Below are 20,146 nucleotides of genomic sequence, written 5' to 3' on the forward strand. Positions count from 1 at the left end.
GTAACATAATAAAGAAATGATTAAATGAAATGCTTTAAAACATGTAAAATTGTTTTTATCTGGAACAGAGAGTATGTAAGTATTTTTTGATGCTTGAACCCTAAATTAAGTGCAAATTTTCAGCACCCGCCTACTAAACAACACTGTCATAGACTAATTACAGTTCGGACATTATTCGCCATCATTAAGGGTACAAAATAATGTAGAATATTTCTGTTTTTCCGTCTCATTTCTGTCCTCAGGTCAAAGAGAACAGACTTCGGTCCTCACGACTGGCATTCGATGCCAGTTTCTGGTGCTCAGACGTGGTTGGTGGTGCCAGGGCTGGAGCCTGGGACAGAGTACCAGTTCAGTGTGTTGGCGCAAAACAAACTGGGCACGGGCCCATTCAGTGAAGTTGTGACAGTCAACACTGCAGGTGGGTTCTCACTCAAAGCTTTCTCCATCCGTGTTTGCTGCTTTTTGACTTCAGTATCAACGCATGGAGTTGCACTGAGACACTATTTATATCATCAGACACCCATCATCACATACTGCCCTCTAGTGAGGTTTAAATTAACGCATAAGGATAAAACAACTATAGATTAATTTACATTATAGTGAGATACAGTGAAAATTAATATTTTAAAAAATGCTTTAAAGAACATCAACCATAAATAAACCTGTAAAGCCCTGAGCTTCTTGTGGAAAAGATGCAAATAATAATATTATCTGTCATCTCTGTAAGGAATCTTAATAATTTAAGGATGACTTAAAGGTTTAGTTTACACAATCATATTTTCTTCACTTAGTTTTTTGTTATATTACCATTATTATTAACTATTTTAATCTAATGCCTCCTTGTGAAGCCCATTTGTGGGTTTTAAGGAAAACAAAAACCCAAAATATTAAACTTAAAGTCGCCAAATCATGTTCAGGATGCTACGACTAAACAAACATGATTCTATCTGCCATTTAATGTATTAGCCTGAGAATCTTAGGCTTCATGAGAAAAGAAGAAGAAGAAACAGTAGATACATTTTAATGTGCTGAGTAATGCAACAGATAATCGTCGCTGCAAACATTCTGAATCATCATAGCAGGAGAGGCAGAGCTGTAACTAATGACAGTAATGATGGCACTGGTCCATGTAGGTGTTCCGATACGACTGCATGCACAATAGCAAAGTCATTAATAATATTATTATTTCCACTTGTGTTTGACAAGTCAACATATTTGCCGTGAGAAAGATGTGTTAGTGAGTTGTTAGTCAGTGACTGTAGCTGCTGGTAATGAATACGTTTTAAAGTGTATTTTTAATGTAACAAAAATGTGAACTTGCATTTTTTAGATTCTTGTGTGTTGCACTCCAGCTCATGCCTCAAGGGCATGCTGCCATATCCAGTCTCTGTGTGCCGCTGCCTGAATTGAAACTGAATTAAAGGTGTATGGTATTTAAAATCAATGGCTCAGCAAAAAAAGAAAAGGCATGAAGGGAGAAAAGTGCACCGCTGGATTTTCCACCATACAGTGGAAAGGACAAAGAAGTGAGGGTGTTGAATACAGGCGTGCACAGATCAAGGCACACCCAAAGGCCTCTGTGTGTGCATGGAGTCAGACTCTTAGAGAGAAACAGCACCCACACATCAAACACATGTTATGTAGACTAACCCTGAAAAGTCAGATTTTCTTAAATTTGGAAATAGATACATTAAGTGACCCATTTACCAATCAAACCCAGAACTGTAAAGAATTTATTATTAAAAACCCTCTATGAACCTGAAACACCGTGAGACTTGATGACAGTTACATCCTCATAATACCGGCTTTGTTCTTTACAGTGTAAACCCAGATTCTGCTCCTGTTGCCAACAATGTGTTGGAAAGCTTACCTTTATTCAACAAAGGCTAAATGAGGCTTGCAAAGTTCTGACCTAGTTCACACACTCGGATAGCAGCCAACAGATGAATGGCAGTAGACAATAAGGGTTATTGGTTTGTGCTCTATGTTTCCTGTGCTGTACATACAGTGCCTTATTCTTTCATATATTTTGAAGTACAGAAAAGAGGATAGATTTTGGTTGAGGTGGACTCATTAATGTGGTGTCTCGCTCATGATATGAGTTTTGCATTCAATTCATATGCTAAAATTGCTAAATTCTTAATTTGATCATGTCAGACATTAAATGTTCTTTTTGGGTGAAATCGTACAACAAGATAGTGTATTTCTGTGTGCATGCTGAGAAGTGTATCTCTTTTTAGATGGATTTGTGCTTTTGGTCTCAAAGCTACGTTCCCTCAACCCTATGTTACCACAGTCCTGTCTTACCTCAGCCATATGTCCCTTATCCCTGTGTTCCCTCAACCCTATATTACCTCAGCCAGAGGTTCCCTCAACCTCATATTACCTTATCCTTATGCTACCCTAACCTTATATTACCTTAGCTCTATGTTCTCTCAACCTTGTACTAACACATCCCTGTGTTCCCTCAACCCTATATTACCTCAGCCCGAGGTTCCCTCAACCTTATATTACCTTATCCTTATGCTACCCTAACCTTATATTACCTTAGCTCTATGTTCCCTCAACCCTGTATTACCTCAACCCTGTGTTTCCTCAACCCTGTTACCACAGTCCTATGATCCCTCAATCCTATGTTACCTCAGTCCCTTGTTCCCTCAGCCCTATGTTCCCTCAACCTTTTACTACCTCATCCATATGCTCCTCCAACCCTGTTCCTTCAGCCCTTTATTCCTTCAGCCCTGTGTTCCCTTAACCCTGTGTTCCCTCAGTCCTATGTTCCCTTAGCCCTCTGTTCCCTCAGATAAGTACCTCTGCCAGTAAGTTGTTTTTTTTGTTTGTCTGTCTTGTATCAATATTGTTAGCACAATATCTCAAAAAGGTATAGACAGATTTTAACATTGGCAACCCCGACCCCTAACCCAGTTATTGAAGGGCGGGTCCTGATGCTAAGGGAACATGGTGCTGAGGAAACATAAAGCTAAGGAAACGTAGGGCCAAATTTGAATGGAAAAAAAAATTGGTGCTATGGGAACATGGGCTGACCTCCTTGTGGGAGTTGTATATTCAGGGAGCTAAACCATTGTTACTGTGGCCCTGTTTGTTAAACCCATTAACTCTAGTCAGTATTTAGTGGTAGTGGCATGAATAGCAATTTTGAATGAAATTTTATACTGACATTCATGGCTCCCAGAGGATAATTCCTCTAGTGCCACCAGCAAGTCAAAGTTTGTTGTATGTTAGCCATACTTTTGTTTTCAGAATATTTCACTGCAAAGGATCATTCTATCTAGGTCATGTCTGAGTTTGTTTCCTGTGTTAACTTTTATGTGCAACATTTCTGGTCCACAGGCTCTCCTCTGGGTACCCCAGAACCACTGGTGCTTCTTACTCCACCACGGTGCCTCACAGCCAATCGCACGCAGCACGGTGTCCTCCTCACATGGCTCCCTCCAGCCAACCACTCCTCGCCCATCGACCGATATATCATGGAGTTCCGCCTCGGGGAGAGGTGGGAGGTTCTGGATGACCTGATCCCATCCACTGAGACTGAGCTCATAGCTAGAGACCTCGTTCAGGTCAGTTACATGCAGGACACATGTCGATACAGAAACATGGCTCAGTGCAGTGTGGCACAAGGGCTAAAAAGTTGGTAAACAGAATCCATTTTGATAGTAATCCCCCAATTTCATGGAGCCAAGCATGATCTAGAGTTGTCATTATTTTTGAAAAATTGATCATTCTCTTCCTATATAGTCTACATTTTGTGTGTGTGGGGACTGACATCAATATAAAGACTGTCATCATCAAAAATGCATGTCTTATTTATAGTTTTTTTGGCATTTCATTTCACTTTAATAACCATTCACCTATAAACTCAAAACTTTTCACAGTAAGAGATATGATATATATCGTTGTCATGTTCTGACCAATTTTCAAAACACAGTCACAAAGTGCTTTTGGAACATGATCTAGTAAGCACAAAACACAAAAATCAGTGTATGAGAAGGTCATTAGAACATTGTATTTGGTGTGTCTCTCTCACAGGAGTCCTGGTATGAGTTTCGAGTGATGGCTGTTATGGATGACCTGATCAGTGAGAGCAGCAATGTAGTGGGAGTGTCCAGCACAGGTAAGTGCCTTTATAAACTACACACAGAGACGCTTGGCCCAGATGGGAAATAGATTCATGAGTTTTTTTGTTTGTAACCGCTCCCTTTCACCCATTTGTCTGCCCCATCAGATCCCTTCCCCCCTGCGGAGTTGCCTGATGAGGGGCTGGCGCGGCCGGTGGTGGCGGGTGTTGTGGCAACTATCTGTTTTCTGGCAGCGGCAGTACTGTTCAGCACTCTAGCAGCATGCTTTGTCAATAAGCAACACCGTCGCAAACTCAAGCGTAAACCAGGTCGGTCTGCCTCTCTACTTCATTTACATGTAATAGATGTTGACCATGGATGGATTAGTGTTTGGGGCACGTGGGCCAGAGCCTCTGTTGAACTGAATGTCAACATTTCTTCTTAGAAAGGCGAAAAATTACTATAAATAGACACACAATGAATGTCAAAGAGATGCAAAATGACCTCAGTGAGACTGAAAACTATCACAAAGAGATGCAAAACAACTACAGTGACATGAATTGTCTACTCAAGAGACACAAAACAACTATATAGAGATACATAATGATCACAAAGAGACAAGAAACAACTACAAAGATATGCGAAATGGCCATACAGAGATTCTAAACTACCACAAAGTGACAAAAAACAACTACACAGAGATGCAAAATGACCATGATGAGACTCAAAACTACCATAAAGAGATGCAAAACAACTACAGGGACATATATTGACTATAGAGAGACACAAAACAACTACATAGAGATGCAAAATTACCATAGACACAAAACTACCACAAAGAGATTCAAAACAACTAGGGAGACATACATTGACTACAGAGACACAAAAAACAACTACATATAGATGCAAAAGGGCCACAAAGAGACTTTAAACAATCACAAAGAGATGCAAAACAACTACAGTGACATTGGATTGTCTACTGAGAGACACAAAAAACTATATAGGTATACATAACGACCACAAAGAGACAAGAAACAACTACAAAGAGATGCAAAATGACCACAAAGAGACAAAAAAACAACTGTAAAGAGATGCAAAAATGGCCATAGACACAAAACTACCACAAAGAGATTGAAAACAACTACAGAGACATACATTGACTACAGAGAGACAAAAAACAACTACATATAGATGCATAAGGGCCACAGAGAGACAAAGAAACGCCAGTAAAGAGATGCAAAATGACCACAAAGAGACTTAAAAGAATCACAAAGAGATGCAAAACAACTACAGTGACATACAGTGACTACTGAGAGAAACAAAACAACCACAAATAGATGCAAAATGACCACAAAGAGACAAGAAACAAATACAAAGAGATGCAAAATGACTATGATGAGACTCGAAACTACCACAAAGAGATGCAAAACAACTGCAGAGACATAGATTGACTGCAGAGACACAAAACAACTACATAGAGATGCAAAATGATCCCAAAGAGACACAAAAAAGATTATAAACCACAGATATACGAAAGGCTCTACTGATAAAATGATGTAGTTGCGTCTTATGTAGTTTTTGTGTCATCTCAATCTGGGTGTCTTCTGGGTGGGGGGACTTTAATAGGTACCAGGGGCCCGTTGTCTCACAATCCGTCCATGTGTCTGATTTCTACTCGTGGTACTCAACAGAGGAAATGCTAAATTTAAATGTTTTTGTCCTCTCAGATCCTCCCTTGTCGGTGACACACTTCAGGAAAAGCATTGAGTCACCGTAAGTAAAGCTAAACGCCGGAGCTCCTGCAGTCTGCCAGAGGTGGCTACTACTGTGCATCTTCTAATGCACCTTTTACGGAAACCCTCTTCCCATGCATGCTGTGAGAAATACTACCAACAGTAAAGATTATTTTGAAGCAGTTGGCAACTGGATGATCTTTTTAGAGCCGTGTCAGTGGAGCTTATTAGAACTCACAGTATGCTTTCGTCTTTGCATATAGACAGGTAATACGTACAAACTGAATAAGCACACAGTATAAACAAAAGCCCAGATGGATGATAAAAAAAAGACTTGGGCTACTTGAAGGGTGTGGAAGAACATGTACAGTAGCAGCCTCTAGCGGATCATGGGCAGATGAAAGAAAGTTCAAAGCAGCCGAGTCAGCATTTTAAGCACATTACCCAGAGTGCCCAAGCTGCAGTATGTGTATTGATTTTTGATCCATCTGTATTCTTTAACCTCAAACGCTGTCTGCTTTTTGCATGATTCTAAGTGTTTAATGATGCTATTTTTTGTTTAGCCGCACATTTAATGTACAGTATCCGCTACGTGTGTGTGTGTGTACCGTATTTGTCTGTCTGTCTGTCTGTAACTCTTGTGTACATGTATGACTGCATTTCAATCTCAAAAGAAGCTCATTTGTGACAATAATATGTGTAAATCCCATTCCAGAGTAAATGTTTGTATGCCTGAGACTTTAGGTAAAACGTCAGTATCAGTATTGTATATTTTTTTTATGAAATAGTTCAGGCAGGTCAGGGAGTTCACGCTTAGTCCTACCTGCAAGTGGCATAGTCAGAGATGAACCAGGCCCATGTCGTTTGTCTCCCGTCGCAGGCCTCCTCTCACCCCCTTGCCAGGGGTAGAGCCCTGCTGGGACGAGCCTGCCAGGAGCAGTTTCTTGCCCCCGCCCGCCAGCCCCCTGTGAGTGCCTGCCTGCACCAAAATACAGAGTGTGCTGCACTGCACTGGCTTGGCTGCATGGTTAATGCATTGCATAGAAATGATCAACTGACAATGACTATTTGTTGTAGTAAAGATCTTCCGCTGGCCTATTTGCATGCACAGACCTTCACGCACCATGCAGGGATTAAAGTGCATTAGCTCAGCTGCATGTACAGTTCAGTACTGTGTATATGCACTCTTTATATTGTATGTCTACCTGATGCATTCACTGACCCAGTAAGTGTCGACTATACTGCTCCTGGTGTGGGCAAATGAGGCCTGGTTAGATGTCATCTGCTTTCCTCACATCACCATTTGGTGCAGCATATGGAAATTGGTCTCACGTCTGCTCAAGAAGATGTAGATTCAATAGATCTGTGATACTGTTGTCATGGTTGCGTCGTTGGTTCTCCTCTCATCCTGTCATTCTGGCTTGGTTCATTAGCTGCTGTCCTATGAGGATGCTGCCGCCGCCATAAAGTGGTCATTATCATAACGCAGTTCATTATGGCTGCCTTGATCGAGTGCACTGGCTTTGTATTGTGTCATCTGTTTAGCTTAAGAATGAAACTGCAGTCACGCCTACTCATTTACAGCATCAAATATTTTTCTTTTGTTTTAAAAAAACTTTACGCACTTTGCCCTGGGTTTTATCTTGTTAATGTCAAGCTAAGCTAGTGCTTATGTCTGCATTTTTTTTTATCAGGCTATCATCGGGGAAGATAAGTCCAGAGAGCTCTCCTCCATCTCGTCCCCGCTCTCTGTCTTCGGAGGGTTCCCAAGGTCCGGGCCTGTACGTCAGGAAGCTGCCCAGCCCTCAAAGAGAACGAGAGAAAGAGCTCTCCTTCTACAAGAAAACCAAGCGTGCCATAGCCAGCAAGAAATACAGCGTGTCCAAGCATGAGGCAGAGGTCACCACGCCTATTGAGCTGATAAGCCGCGGCCCTGATGGCCGCTTCGTCATGGAGAGCCCACCGCCCCGCCGCATCCACGGCTTCCCCTTCGCAGAGGAGTCTGACATGTACCCCGAGTTCCGGCAGTCCGATGAGGAGAATGATTTTGACCCTGGGCCTCTGCCGCCCATCATGCCCACGCTGCGGCCCCAGCTCTCCCCAACGTCCTCCAGCCTGGAGTCAACGCAGCCCCCCACCTACAGCCCCCGCCTACACAGGGCCATGGAAGGTATGAGCTTTGCAGAGGGCAGTGCACTTCACGCCTCAGGGCAGGCCCCGGCCTCCCGCTACAGGGGCTTTCCCCAGGGCCCATTCTATGGGTATCTAGGCAGCCGTGTTGAATCAGGGATTCCACCACCATTCTACATGCCTGACATCAGCCCGCGTAGCTCCGCTCTGTCCTCCCCCCCAGGCACCGCCGAGGGGCCCTTTGGTTACCCGTCCATCCCTGAGGAGAGTGGAGAGATGGAGCACCATCAGTACACTGCCTCTGGCCATTCTCTGTCTCACACACACAGCCCTCCTCCTCACTCTCCTGAAAGCTGGCAGCCTCATGAGTTACCCTTCATGGGTCTAGAGGGTCCACGGTTCATATACCCACCTCACCATCCCTTACATCATCCACAGGACCTCCCTGACCCACCCCCATACCCTCCTCACTCTCTCCCCCCCAGTCGCCTGCACCTCCCTCCACTAAAGGATCCAACAAGCCCTGGACTCCTGCAGCTGGAGGTCCCTGTGGCTCCCCCAGGCAGAGACAGGCCCCTGGGGCCTCCGGTTAGGCGTTTAGCTATGCAACAGGCCCAGAGTCTCGGCCAGCTCAGACACACGGCCCACGGTGTGGGTGTACCAGTGTTGCCTTACCCTGACCCGGCAGCCCGTGCAGGGAGCCCAAGCACAGCCCCCAGTAGTAGCCCTCAGTCCTGGCTCAGCCCGAGGGCAGGGCGCCGGGCAGACCCCAGCCTACCCCCGCTAGTACTCCAGCCCTCCCGCCTCTCTCCACTCTCCCAAAGCCCCCTTAGCACCCAGCCGGGTTCCCCGGATATTCTAGTGCGGCCCCCTCCGCGCCCCAGCATCCTCCGCACCTCTCGGTCTCTGGAGATGCCTGAGATCACCCTGCAGCCCTCGGCCACTGTCAGTTTCTCCCGGAGGTCCTCCCTGACCGCCTCTCCCACTCAGAGCCAGGGCGCCAGGCAACCCAGCCCCAGTTACCACGCCCACATGTCCTATGCCTCCACTGCAGCCAGTTATCCCTCCCAGTCCCCCTCTCCCCCTCTGGAGGGCAGGGATGTTTTCGGGCAGAGGCCATCCCAGAGAAGGACAGAGGAGGAGATGCTACCCTCAGAGCCCTCTCAGCTCCAGATATCAGCCTCAGGGTAGGTGATCCATTCCAGTAGAGAATAGTCACATATTTATTTAAAGGGGAGACTTGTCTCCTCGTCTGCTCTCTATTCCAAATTTCCTCGGTATTTATCCACAATTTTACTTTGATGTTTCCATTTAGGCATAATTAACATGCATATTGTACTTTAATATGCAGAAGGCATGTAATTGCATTTAGCACACATTGTATCAGTTCATAAAAATGAGACTTATCTAAACTTGATGGCATGTGAAAGCTCAATTTGATTTTAAGATAATGTATTATTGTCTTTATCATTTGATAGCTCATATTTAATCTCATAAAATATTCATCACAATGCAAATTAAAGTCAAAATAATGACTACAGGAACATTTGGAGGAAACACTAAGCTACAGGCTACAGAAACCTCAAGTTTACTGTTTTTAAAGCTGTGCCATTTTTTTCTGTCCCCATTTTGAATATTGAAACTTTATTTTTCACACCTGGATGTAAAATTAAATTTGATTAGATCGATTATTGAAAGAATTATAGAAAAAAATATTTTCTCAATGTGTGAATCTTTAGCAAAAGCTTTTTTCATGCTCAACTTTAACAGTTAACTGTATATTTGTTGAACATTTACAATACGTTTATTACACTATATTACATACAGAGAAAAGGGGACCACTTTCTGATAGTTCACTCTTTATAAAGCATTTATAAGCTGCAACTAATGACCTCATAAGTGGTTAATAATGGTGATAACCCATTTGTAGGAACAACCTTTTAGTTGTCAGGTTGTGGAAGATCTCTGTAGCTGTTAAGTCATCAGGAGTAATTAATGTAGAGTAACTACCCATCAGGGCCAACAGTTTTTTACTTTCTAAGCAAAGTTATTTGGTCATCTATACAGTATTCGAAAAGATTAATAAATCATTAAAGGGATAGTTTGGCTTTTTTGAATTGGGTTTGTAAGGGGTACTTATCCATAGTCAGTGTATTACATGCAGTAGGTGTCAGGCAGGACTGCTAAGTATTGTAGTACTGTGGATGGAGGCAGCAGCAAAACGTATTTTAGCCACCCTAAAACAATCTGTAACAGTTTAGGGTATGCTATATTGGGAATATTTTCACCACTTTACCTTTCTGTCAGGCAGCCCTTTTCAACGGGGGAGCGATAACTGTTCAAGTTCCCCATCTATGCTCCGTCAAAGCCAGACTCCATTGAGAAAAACAGTAATTTTAGCTTGCTGAACACAGGAGCTGATGGTCTACTGCTGCCTTCATCAGTCAGTTAGTTTGTGTTTTTGTGTGATTCCGGTAAATCCAAAGTAACCCTTTAAATTCCCAAAGTCACATATTGCAAACATACTAACTGATTGAGGCAGTGGTAGACCAGCAGCTCCTGCGTTCAGCAAGCAAAATAACTGTTTTTCTCAATGAAGGCTGGCTGTGCAGAGAGCGATATACAGTAACTGCTTTAGTTCTGACAGAAAGGCAAACCAATGAAAATATTCAAATTAATAGCGTGCTCTGAAACTGATATTGATTATTTTAGGTGGGACATTTTTAGGCTAAATTATATACTTTGTTGTTGACCCGTTCACAGCAGTACTTTGCATAGCTTCTATGTCAGTCTTGAGCCAGCTTCTCCAAACTGGGGGTGTGCCGACATACATCTACTGTATGTAACTGACTGTGAATAAGTACCTTATACAACCCCACAATTCCTTTAATATTCTGACTCTGCAGTTTTAAATGATAAGTAAATATGTACATTTTGGTCCAAATGCTCTGCAGCCTTTTTCCAGAAGAGCTAAAGAGACAATTAAGTGTGCTGCTGAAGGAGAACAAAAGCCAGCCACAACCTGGCAACCTAAAAGTAGATATAACAGATACCAACAATGATTCAAAGGGTGTCTTATTAGAACTTGGTTCCTACTGTATAAAGATAAAAACTCTGAGCTTTAGCCAGATATTCACGAGGGAATAATACAAACAAATCTCACCAGGAGGGATTTATCTCCCCAACAATCTGATAGATCAGTGGCCCCTGTACACAGATTGTCAGTAAGGACAGACATAACGCAGGAGGCTTTATGCCTTTACACCTACATAAAAACATAGCTGAGACTCATATATTTTTATGCCCCACAGTATTTCCTCACTGCACACATTCCTGCGCCCTCTTACACCCACTTCACACCCCTAGAAGCTACAGTCATACAGTAGCTAAAGCCATGAAGCAGAGACTTGCTCCTGCACCATCACTGGCCTCTAAGGGAAGGTAGCTTATAGGGCTGCTGCTTTATAGAGGGTAAGGGTCTTACGTGATTTGTTTTTGATTGATCTCAGCTATCTGGGCAGCGTTGTGACCCGGTCCCCTACGCCGCAATAGGTAAGGGTCGGACCCATGTCTGAGAGGGGAGGGGTCAGCAGGGGGAGGGCTCTAATCACTCTCTCCTTTAAAGGGGAATCGCTTTGGGTTGTGCCTCTGTGCTGGATTCAAGTGAAGTACAACTAATGGTAATAATGACTGCAGGACACATTTGTCAATACACTTCCCAGGCACAGTAAGCCTGCTGTGGCGTAGGCTGCAGTAATTAGGCTTGTGAGCAAGCACGAGGAGCGGTTTTGGACTGTGGAGAAGCATTTTTGTCTTTGGATTGTCTTTTGAATACAGACATGTTTCCCTGCACCAAAAAAAAAAAGCCTTGAATCAATAGAGGACGCACATGAATGAATAGACTGGAGTATTCCCCTTTAAAGTTTTGTTCCATGTGCAAAATGCCATGCATGCATTCTCTAAACTTCTCTCTACGACCAAACAAATAACAACAATTCTCAAACTAAATTCTTTGTCACATTTGTTGTCCTAAGTGCTTTCGTTTTTCTGTCATGTGACTGTTTTTTAATGGCCATTTCCTCCTCCTGTCATGTGACTTGTTCTTTAACGGCCATTTCCTCTTCCTGCCATCTCCTCCCGTCAGCATGGTGAAGCCTCTGTACACAGTGTTCATGTTTATGAAAGTGTGCTGTACAGTGTTCATGTTTATGGATATGTACTATATTTAACACGCTGTGGCCTCTGCACACAGTTCATGTGATAATGGAAATGTTCTCTATCTGTCCAGGACTGTCTCTCACATTTGTCTCCCCCTCTCTGCTAATGGCTCTCAATCTCTCTCTCCACAGTGACAAATGATGGACAAGCATCTCTAAAGCTTTGTATTCCTATACCCTTCTGAAACAATACATGTTTGGCGCAACAACCTGACTTAACGCAACATTAAGTCAGGTTTTGAAGCTGTTTGTGTTTAGTTCTTTGGAAGGCAAAGAGCCACAGTGAGCCTCATGAACCTGAACTTAAACGTTAAAGAGTTTGCGAGGTTAATTTGATTTTATGCATCTTTCTATGAGAGATGGACAACAAAACCAGAGTATTCGGTATGAGGTAAAACAGCATACTGTGGCAGTGAAGCTGCTTTAACTTGATGTGATTATTGAACATTGATTATTTTCCATTCAACTTAGCATGTATCACTCATGAAATGAAAATAGTTCTTCAGCGTTCAAAAAGAGCTGATTATTATTTTATGTTTTAAAGCACACCTGCACACACTCTTCATATTATCACACTCAGCAAACTCTCAGAGAAATGCTGAAAACAGTTGTATTGGAAGATATTTATTTTATTGTTGTTATGGGAACAGTGATTTTATAGTTCCAGAAATTATTTTCATTTTATGAGTTTTATACAGCAAAGAGACCAATAATGCCCGCATTTCTGAAGCAGTCACTATTTGAAGACCCAAACCTGCAATGTGTATTTGTTTCCATTGTCAGTACGGTCACCAGTGCTGTGTTCACACTGAATGCAAAGCGAATTTTTGCCTAACATTGCTTGTGGGTATATAGCTGGAGCATATTTTGCAACCGGCAAATATTTGCCTTTGTAGCTGTGCTAATGGTTGTGTTAACTAACCAGTGGTGTGCCCATAAATTTCTCACAGGGGTGGCCAGATAGGGCTGCACTGAAAATCCACTGAAACTCTTGGGCTGGAGCACCAAAACCAAAAGCCATAATTGAATTTCAGGAATTTGATTATGGTGTTGAAGGCTAGTTGAAACCCATGTCAGTATGGAGAGTTATGGATTTGCGCACTGATATACTTTGACCCGTAATTACCCATAGAACCCATTTTCATTCAGATATCTTGAGTTAAAAGTTCAAGGGACCTCTTGCCAGTTGTCCCCTCACCAAAATTTTGCCTAAATGATGAGCATTATTTAGCCCACTTTCCAACAAGCTATGTTGACATGGTTGGTACCAATAGACAACACTGCTACCTTTGTGCTAGCTTAAGAAATGAGCCTCTTTTTTTATTTATTTAACCTTTATTTAACCAGGAAGTCCTGTTGAGATTAAAAATCTCTGTTACAAGAGAGACCTGGCCGAGGTAGCAGCCAATCAAAACACATTAATATAATACAAAAACCTACAATAAAACAACAACTATTCAAACATAGTGACCTCTCAAGAAAAACAAGCACATGTCTCTGTCACCACATTCTTAATGGTGCCCTTAAAGTTATCGATGGATATCCATCCATCCATCCATATATGGATATGGATGGGACAGGTGGGGAAGGCAGCTGATGGCTAACATGGTTCGTGTAAAGTACAACTCATAACTGGGCTCAAGTGATGCGAACACGGTAATTATGGAGACTTTGTGCTCTGAACCAGCGTTCAATGTGGATATTGCTGAGAAGCAATTCAAAATAGCTTACAAAAGCCAAACGACTCCCATGGCTTCACTCACTAATCTCTGAGCCCACTCCTTTTTTGTTCTGTACAGCACTGACGTTGAGTCGTAGAGGTCTGGGTGCCCACGGACGATGACTGTACCATTTACTTCTCTATACTTCCTGGTAAAGCTGATAGGTGTTAGCGTTGCTCACGTCGCCTGGCACAAATTTGTGCCTATTTTTGTCTGTGCAATGACTTTGTATATAATCTCACCACAGGAAACGCTTGCTTTGCTTTCTGTGTGAACACACCATAAGACTACAAAATGTCCCTGGTTTTAAATTACAATTGTGAGACCTAAAATTTTAGATCACTATATATCAGTAACACTTCAGCCTTTAAGAATAATGTGTAATCTGCATTACCATAATTTCTATAAATGCTTGACTGGGTCTTTCATGTAATGATTGTTTGAGAAGAAACTTAATAGCCAATAAATTCACCAAATCCACCTTATGTCCGCTCTTCTTTCTTTCTCTCACTTTCTCTTTTCTTTCCCTTTTTCTTTCTTTCTTTGAGTCTAACTTTTATCATCCATCACCGCAGATAGAAAGTGGAAATTCATCATCTTAGTGAAAGGGCTCTCAGTAGAAGTGCAAGAGCTCATCAAATCATATGATACTGGAAATAACAATGCAAAGTGCCGTTCTGTCTTTTCACATCTGAGACGGGACCGAACACGACTGTTGGATTAATGCAGAACAACGTATGCTGTGCTGTCTCTCTCCTCCTCAGGGAACCTCTAGGTGCGTCTAGTGATCCTGCCGGGTCTGAGAGCTTACCAGCACTGCTACACCACTGTATTACTAAAGCCAAGGGAGTGGCTGCCAACAACAATAACAACACAACCTCCGGAAGTAGAACAGGTTCGTCTAATGATTACAGGAAGATTAATCACTGAAATATGTGGGTGGTGTGTCACTCCTGTGCTTCTCTCTGCCTCCCTTCCAGGTGTGTGTCCCTCTCAGACCCAGCAGCAATCTCAGACACCCCAAGAGGGAGAGGATCTCCGCAGAAAGAGGAAAAGGCAAAACAAGAAGAACCCCTATCTCTATTTGACCTCCTTCCTGCACCGCAGGAGGTCTGAGGAGGACCAGAAAGGCATACTGGCCAGTGCAGACTCCGAGGGCCCAAATTATGGGACTCTCCGCTGACCCGTGTGCCCACCAAGCCATTGGACTCGACTTAACTGACCTCCCCTGAAAAAGTAACCCCACCTCAGCCCTCCCTGCTCCGCCTCTGTCTCTAGCTAATACATTTCTTATAATCTCTAAAAGTTAATCGGCGTTTTGGGGAGCGGGAAACATCCAGCTGACTACTCCGGGAGGTTGGGAATCTCATTTGAAGACAAGAACAATGGCTTTTCTGAGTTGTCACCACCACTTGTCTCTGAGGAATTTCACTTGAAAATGCTCTGAAAATATATAATGTATATAAATAGTAAAAACAAGGGAATTAAGCTTCCTCCTACAGTAATAAAAATGTGTTGGTTGAGTATGTCACAACACGTTAAAGATTTTTCACTCACTGGTCATTGAGGGGTCCATCTCTTTAGGTTTTTCAGTGATACAGTGTACTGTGAAGCCTGGTGCGTCCTCGGACACGGACATGAGTCTACCTTTCCTACAATACAAATAGTGTCAGTATTTAAACACAGGGTTCTTACCACAAAATATACCTCAGAGTAAACGCAGAGTTGCTGTAATTCTTGTGGTATACTGTACGTACTTGACCTTTTTACATATGAAACGTATGGATAAAAAGGTTTATATCACACTCCGCACTCATTCAGACAGATAATATGGCCTAACTTTATCTAATTTAGAAGCTTTTTACTATCAGTAACGGCTGGCATCTTGTGTTTCTTTCCATGTATGATCCAATGCCAACTCCAGTGCTTGATGGCTCAGTGTGTTTACACTTATCATTACAGCACCGCATTAAGATCATAGCCTTCATGAGAGCTCTCAAGATAATTTGGGACTTACACGCTCGACAGAGGTTGGACTCGTAGGGTTAGAAGAACGGGGTGATGAATTGTGAAGTGTACTGTAGTATGTATTTCATTATTGAGGAATCATTTGTGAAACGTGGCACGTCTCGAGGTGCCTTTTTTTGCCTTTTCTCTCTTGTTTTTTCTAACATAAACTGCCTTTTCCTTCGCCTTCTCATATGTTTCTCTTCTGGGGGGCGGGAGTGAGGGACTCCAATATTCTGTGTTTTTACTTTCTCTGCCAAGGACACATGAGAGAAAATGCTACCGAAAATGCATAACTCTTGTTTTTTTGTGTTTGTTTTTTGTTTGTTTTTTTTAACATTTATATTTTAAATGGGTACCTGCTTCAACTGTGTATATCTAAGTAATAGGACAGAACCAGAATACCCATACAAATAAAAAAAAAAGCTTAAATTCAAAAAATGGCAAATAAATCCAGTAGCTTCAGTGGAAAAATACAGAGGCACTGCGCATGAGTTTTCATGCAAGAAAGAACAAACCAGTCGAGTAAGGATGTTAATGTTTAACAGCAGCTGTTAGAGGAGAATGTGATTGCTTCATAAAGCTGTTAACAAGCAATGGGAAATCTTCAAACAATGGCCACCCTGACTGTTTATCTTTAACAACTGTATATTACTTGCTAGCTACTTCTCTGTATGTTTGTTCATTTCTTTCGACACTAACCGATAATGAATGTATGTTTTGCTGTACAGGAAATGAATGTCCCGATGTCACAGTACATTGAATGACCCATTACGTTGTTTATAGTGCGGCTGCGATTGGTGAGCTGACCAGCTGGCACACGAAGTCCAAAATTGTTTAACTTCTCTGTGTGTTATTCCTGTATGCGGTAATAACTAACGGGCCCCCACACAGGTTCTGAGCCAAGCTTTCTTTACTTCCAACGGCTACGAAACAACTGAGTTCCTTTTCCTGCTAACGCTAGGCCAATAGAGTGCTGCAGGAATGAGTCTTAATACCCGAAAATGACTTAGCATTTTAGCACTCCTGTTTCCCTTGTCTCAAAGTCAGTGGGTTAGATGCCTGAAATAAGGTCTGTGGTACACTCAAGCGTAAGAGACTTTCAGGTTTTGTTCTACGGCATAAAATTTGTCAGTAAATACCCCACTTGAAAATTTTAAAGACTTTAAGTGTATTAAAAATGACAGTTGCTAACAAGTAGCTGAGTAAGACTAGGCTAAGTCTTAGCCTAACGTTAGCCTTATGCTACTGGTGATTGCATTCTCAAAAATCGTAAAAGTGGTGTTAGTTTGTAAAGATTATCTTGCCGAACAAAACATATAAGTCTCATAAACTTTTTGTTCGCCTCAGCTCTTATTTTTTGCAGTCATCCAAAATCCAATGGAAAAATCCCATAGGCCAAGGCGACCCTGACACCCGTGTTGGCGCATCCCTGCAGCACTCTATCACTCAAAGTCACATCAGATATGTTTCCATCTGCTGCGAACAAATCAGAGGTCTAATATCCACATGAATGAATCGACTCAATGTCTGCATACTGAAATCTCTTTTGACAAGTGAGAGAGTGATGATTGCCTGAAAGTGAGCGTCGACGCGCATATTCTACTTTAACAAATTGGTTTCCTGTAAGATACGAGTGAGAAAAAAAAATCTATATTTGTTATGTACTGTACATGGTATGTATTGTATTTGTAAAGATGAATCAAACCATGTTTTACAGGAAGACGTTCTTGTATGAGGATGTATGAAAAGACGGGGAAGGGATCCCAAGGAAAAAGAAATTAGATTATATATAAAAGTATTTGCTTACAGTACGGCTTTAAGTGGATAATGTTTCTAAAACATTTTAAGGTGCCTCATTTGTCATACTTTAGCAGACATTATTTTATCTGAGAAGAAAAGAAACCTTAATGTTAGTACCGTACAATGTATTATTGCCATAGCCCGCTGGCTGCACAAGTTAAAGTAGTATTTTCTCTGATGTATAGTACGTGAATGCCCATTGGACAAAGCTTTAGAAGCAGAAGTGTGTCGCCCTCTATAATAATATCCCTGGAACCAAGTAATACTGTATTTTGCCCGTTCATGAGCACACATGTAGATTCACTCCAGATCGTTTTCGCCTTCAGGTGTCCAAAGCAAATAAACTGAAGGAAACTTTTTTCTAAGAGTCACAGACATGCTATAGTCATGTACAATACGTGCTGTGGAGGAAATTGTGTTTACATTAGTTTGATAAAGAAAAAGTGTGTTAGGGCATAGTTGCTTTGAACATTACGACTTGGTGCTATGTTTAACTTTGTGGTGCTGTAGAATAGAGGTCTAAAGATTTTTTTTTCTTTTTTTTGTTCTGTTTCCACAAGCAACTCTTTCGGCCCTGTGTGTTTGAGCAACTAAACTAGCTCCGGTAGACACTATAGGTCCTTATCATAACAGTATCATGGTGTGATGACAGTGATAGACAATACTGGAAAAATAAGTAGTATAACCTCAAATAATAGAGACTTGTGACATTCAGATGAACTCAAGATGACCTGTTTTCTATAGTGTGTTTGCAATGTCTGTCTGTGCTTCCAAGGTACCCTCTCTAAAGTATATTTGTGATGATATTGAGAATATTAACCCAGCCTAAAAAGGAGAAACATAACCTGATTTAGATTAGTACACGACCACGGGACGCGTGGGAGGGAATCTGAGAGCATCGTCAGGTCATGAGGGGATCTTTTCTACACACTTCCTGTTAGGTCTACCATCTTTGGTTAACAGCACTGTTTTCAAGCACACTACTGCAGGGGCGTAACCGTCTCACGTCATCTCACCACCCTTTTTGACGGTAGAATTCCTACTAGTACTGTACAGTATAGCCATGAGTCACACCACATTTGTATTTATTGCCGATTCTCCTGGTAGAAAGGAAAGCTCATACATCCTCTCCGTGGGTTTTAAAAACGAATGGATGTCGTCTTCCGGGCTCTTTTTTGCATATTCAACAGAAACATGTACAGTGTTTAAGAGGGCTGCTTTGGACGTACTGTTAGCTCTTTTTTTTTTTGTTTGTTTGTTTTGTTTCTGTTTGTTTTTTTCTGCTTACAGCTTTTAGTGCATCACTAGGTGCTGGTAGGATGATACTTAGAACCAATTTGATTTTTTATTGTATTAATCTTGCATGTAGAGACAATACAGAAAAAGAGAAAAAAAAACAAAAACGCCTATTTAGCAATCATTCATGGACATCCGAGCTGGTTGTTATTGGACGGAAAATAGAAATATGTAGTATTTTCTATATTCTCTGTTTTTTCATGTGTACCAGCACTGAGAAACTAGAATGTATTATTATCGTAGGCTACAATAAGCACTACATCGTTGACTGTTTTAGCTAATGCTCATACTCAAGCAAACCAAGTAGTGCTTAAAAAGGAAGAAAATTTACTACATTTCATTTCATTTCCATCCACTGAACTCTGTGCTGTACATCACATGTTTACATTCTGTATCATATGTTGTTTATTGGTTTTATTTTGTACATAATTTGTCTCCATTCTTTAAGTCAACAATGTTCATATGTAAATATCTCAAAGCAAAAACATGTTTTTTTTTACTTTTCTCTTTTTTAAAACAATAACCTGATGTTTCTCTTTTTTTTTTGTTGTCGGATTTTAAACTCGTCATTCTGTTATGTCACTACATCAGGTATTACGCTTCACTTAACTTTTTGTGAGCAATTAACTCATACTGTATGGTGCTGTACCAAAGCCTTATGTATAATATTTGTATTACTTTTCTCTCGTTTGCCACTGCTGTCCAGTGAATTCTGTATCGTCTGAGATCATGTCTTACTCACTCTTCATGTTCAACTGCCATGGATCTCGTTTCTTTATTGAGTAAACGGAAACCTGAACGAACTATGATGTAAAAAAACACTCCGGCCTGTCACCAACTGGCCCGGAGGTGTAGTGACAGTCACCATCAAAAGCCTTTATAGGGAAAAATGCACAGGCTCACTCCTGGTGGCTCACCATGACGTAGACATGGGCCTGGCACATGATCTATGCTCTATATATGGCATGTCTATGAGAATATGAAAGCAGTGTTGTATTCATGTCACCATATCATTTCAAATGCTTAGTCCCATACGAAATTTTCCTCTCAAATTTTTGTATTTTGATATAATAAAAAAATCAAAAGAGGTTTTATTTTGCTTGTGGTTTTGTTTTCTTGGAGCTCCTCTGATCAGTGAGGAAGAAGGTGTAGTTCATGTGCTG

The 20,146-nt window shown here is 41.7% G+C and overlaps 1 protein-coding gene across 4 annotated transcripts in view; it reads left to right on the forward strand.

Moving 5' to 3' along the window:
* igsf9ba (immunoglobulin superfamily, member 9Ba) overlaps positions 1-20,048 on the forward strand; it is a 91,253-nt gene extending 71,205 nt beyond the window's left edge. For 2 of the 4 annotated variants that reach the window (XM_050072772.1, XM_050072781.1), the window contains exons 13-20: positions 243-418; positions 3,352-3,578; positions 4,048-4,132; positions 4,244-4,405; positions 5,804-5,849; positions 7,504-9,126; positions 14,642-14,772; positions 14,858-20,048. In XM_050072772.1, the coding sequence (XP_049928729.1) occupies positions 243-418; positions 3,352-3,578; positions 4,048-4,132; positions 4,244-4,405; positions 5,804-5,849; positions 7,504-9,126; positions 14,642-14,772; positions 14,858-15,060 (2,653 nt within the window). In that variant the 3' untranslated portion in view covers positions 15,061-20,048. Of the gene's footprint in view, positions 1-242; positions 419-3,351; positions 3,579-4,047; positions 4,133-4,243; positions 4,406-5,803; positions 5,850-7,503; positions 9,127-11,448; positions 11,492-12,288; positions 12,345-14,641; positions 14,773-14,857 lie in introns of those variants that run through there. The other 2 variants (XM_050072790.1, XM_050072799.1) reach the window with 2 other exon arrangements.
* Positions 20,049-20,146: the final 98 nt, after the last annotated feature.

The sequence above is a fragment of the Epinephelus moara genome, chromosome 2, assembly GCF_006386435.1.
Source record: "Epinephelus moara isolate mb chromosome 2, YSFRI_EMoa_1.0, whole genome shotgun sequence".
NCBI classification, from domain to species: Eukaryota; Metazoa; Chordata; class Actinopteri; order Perciformes; family Serranidae; genus Epinephelus; species Epinephelus moara.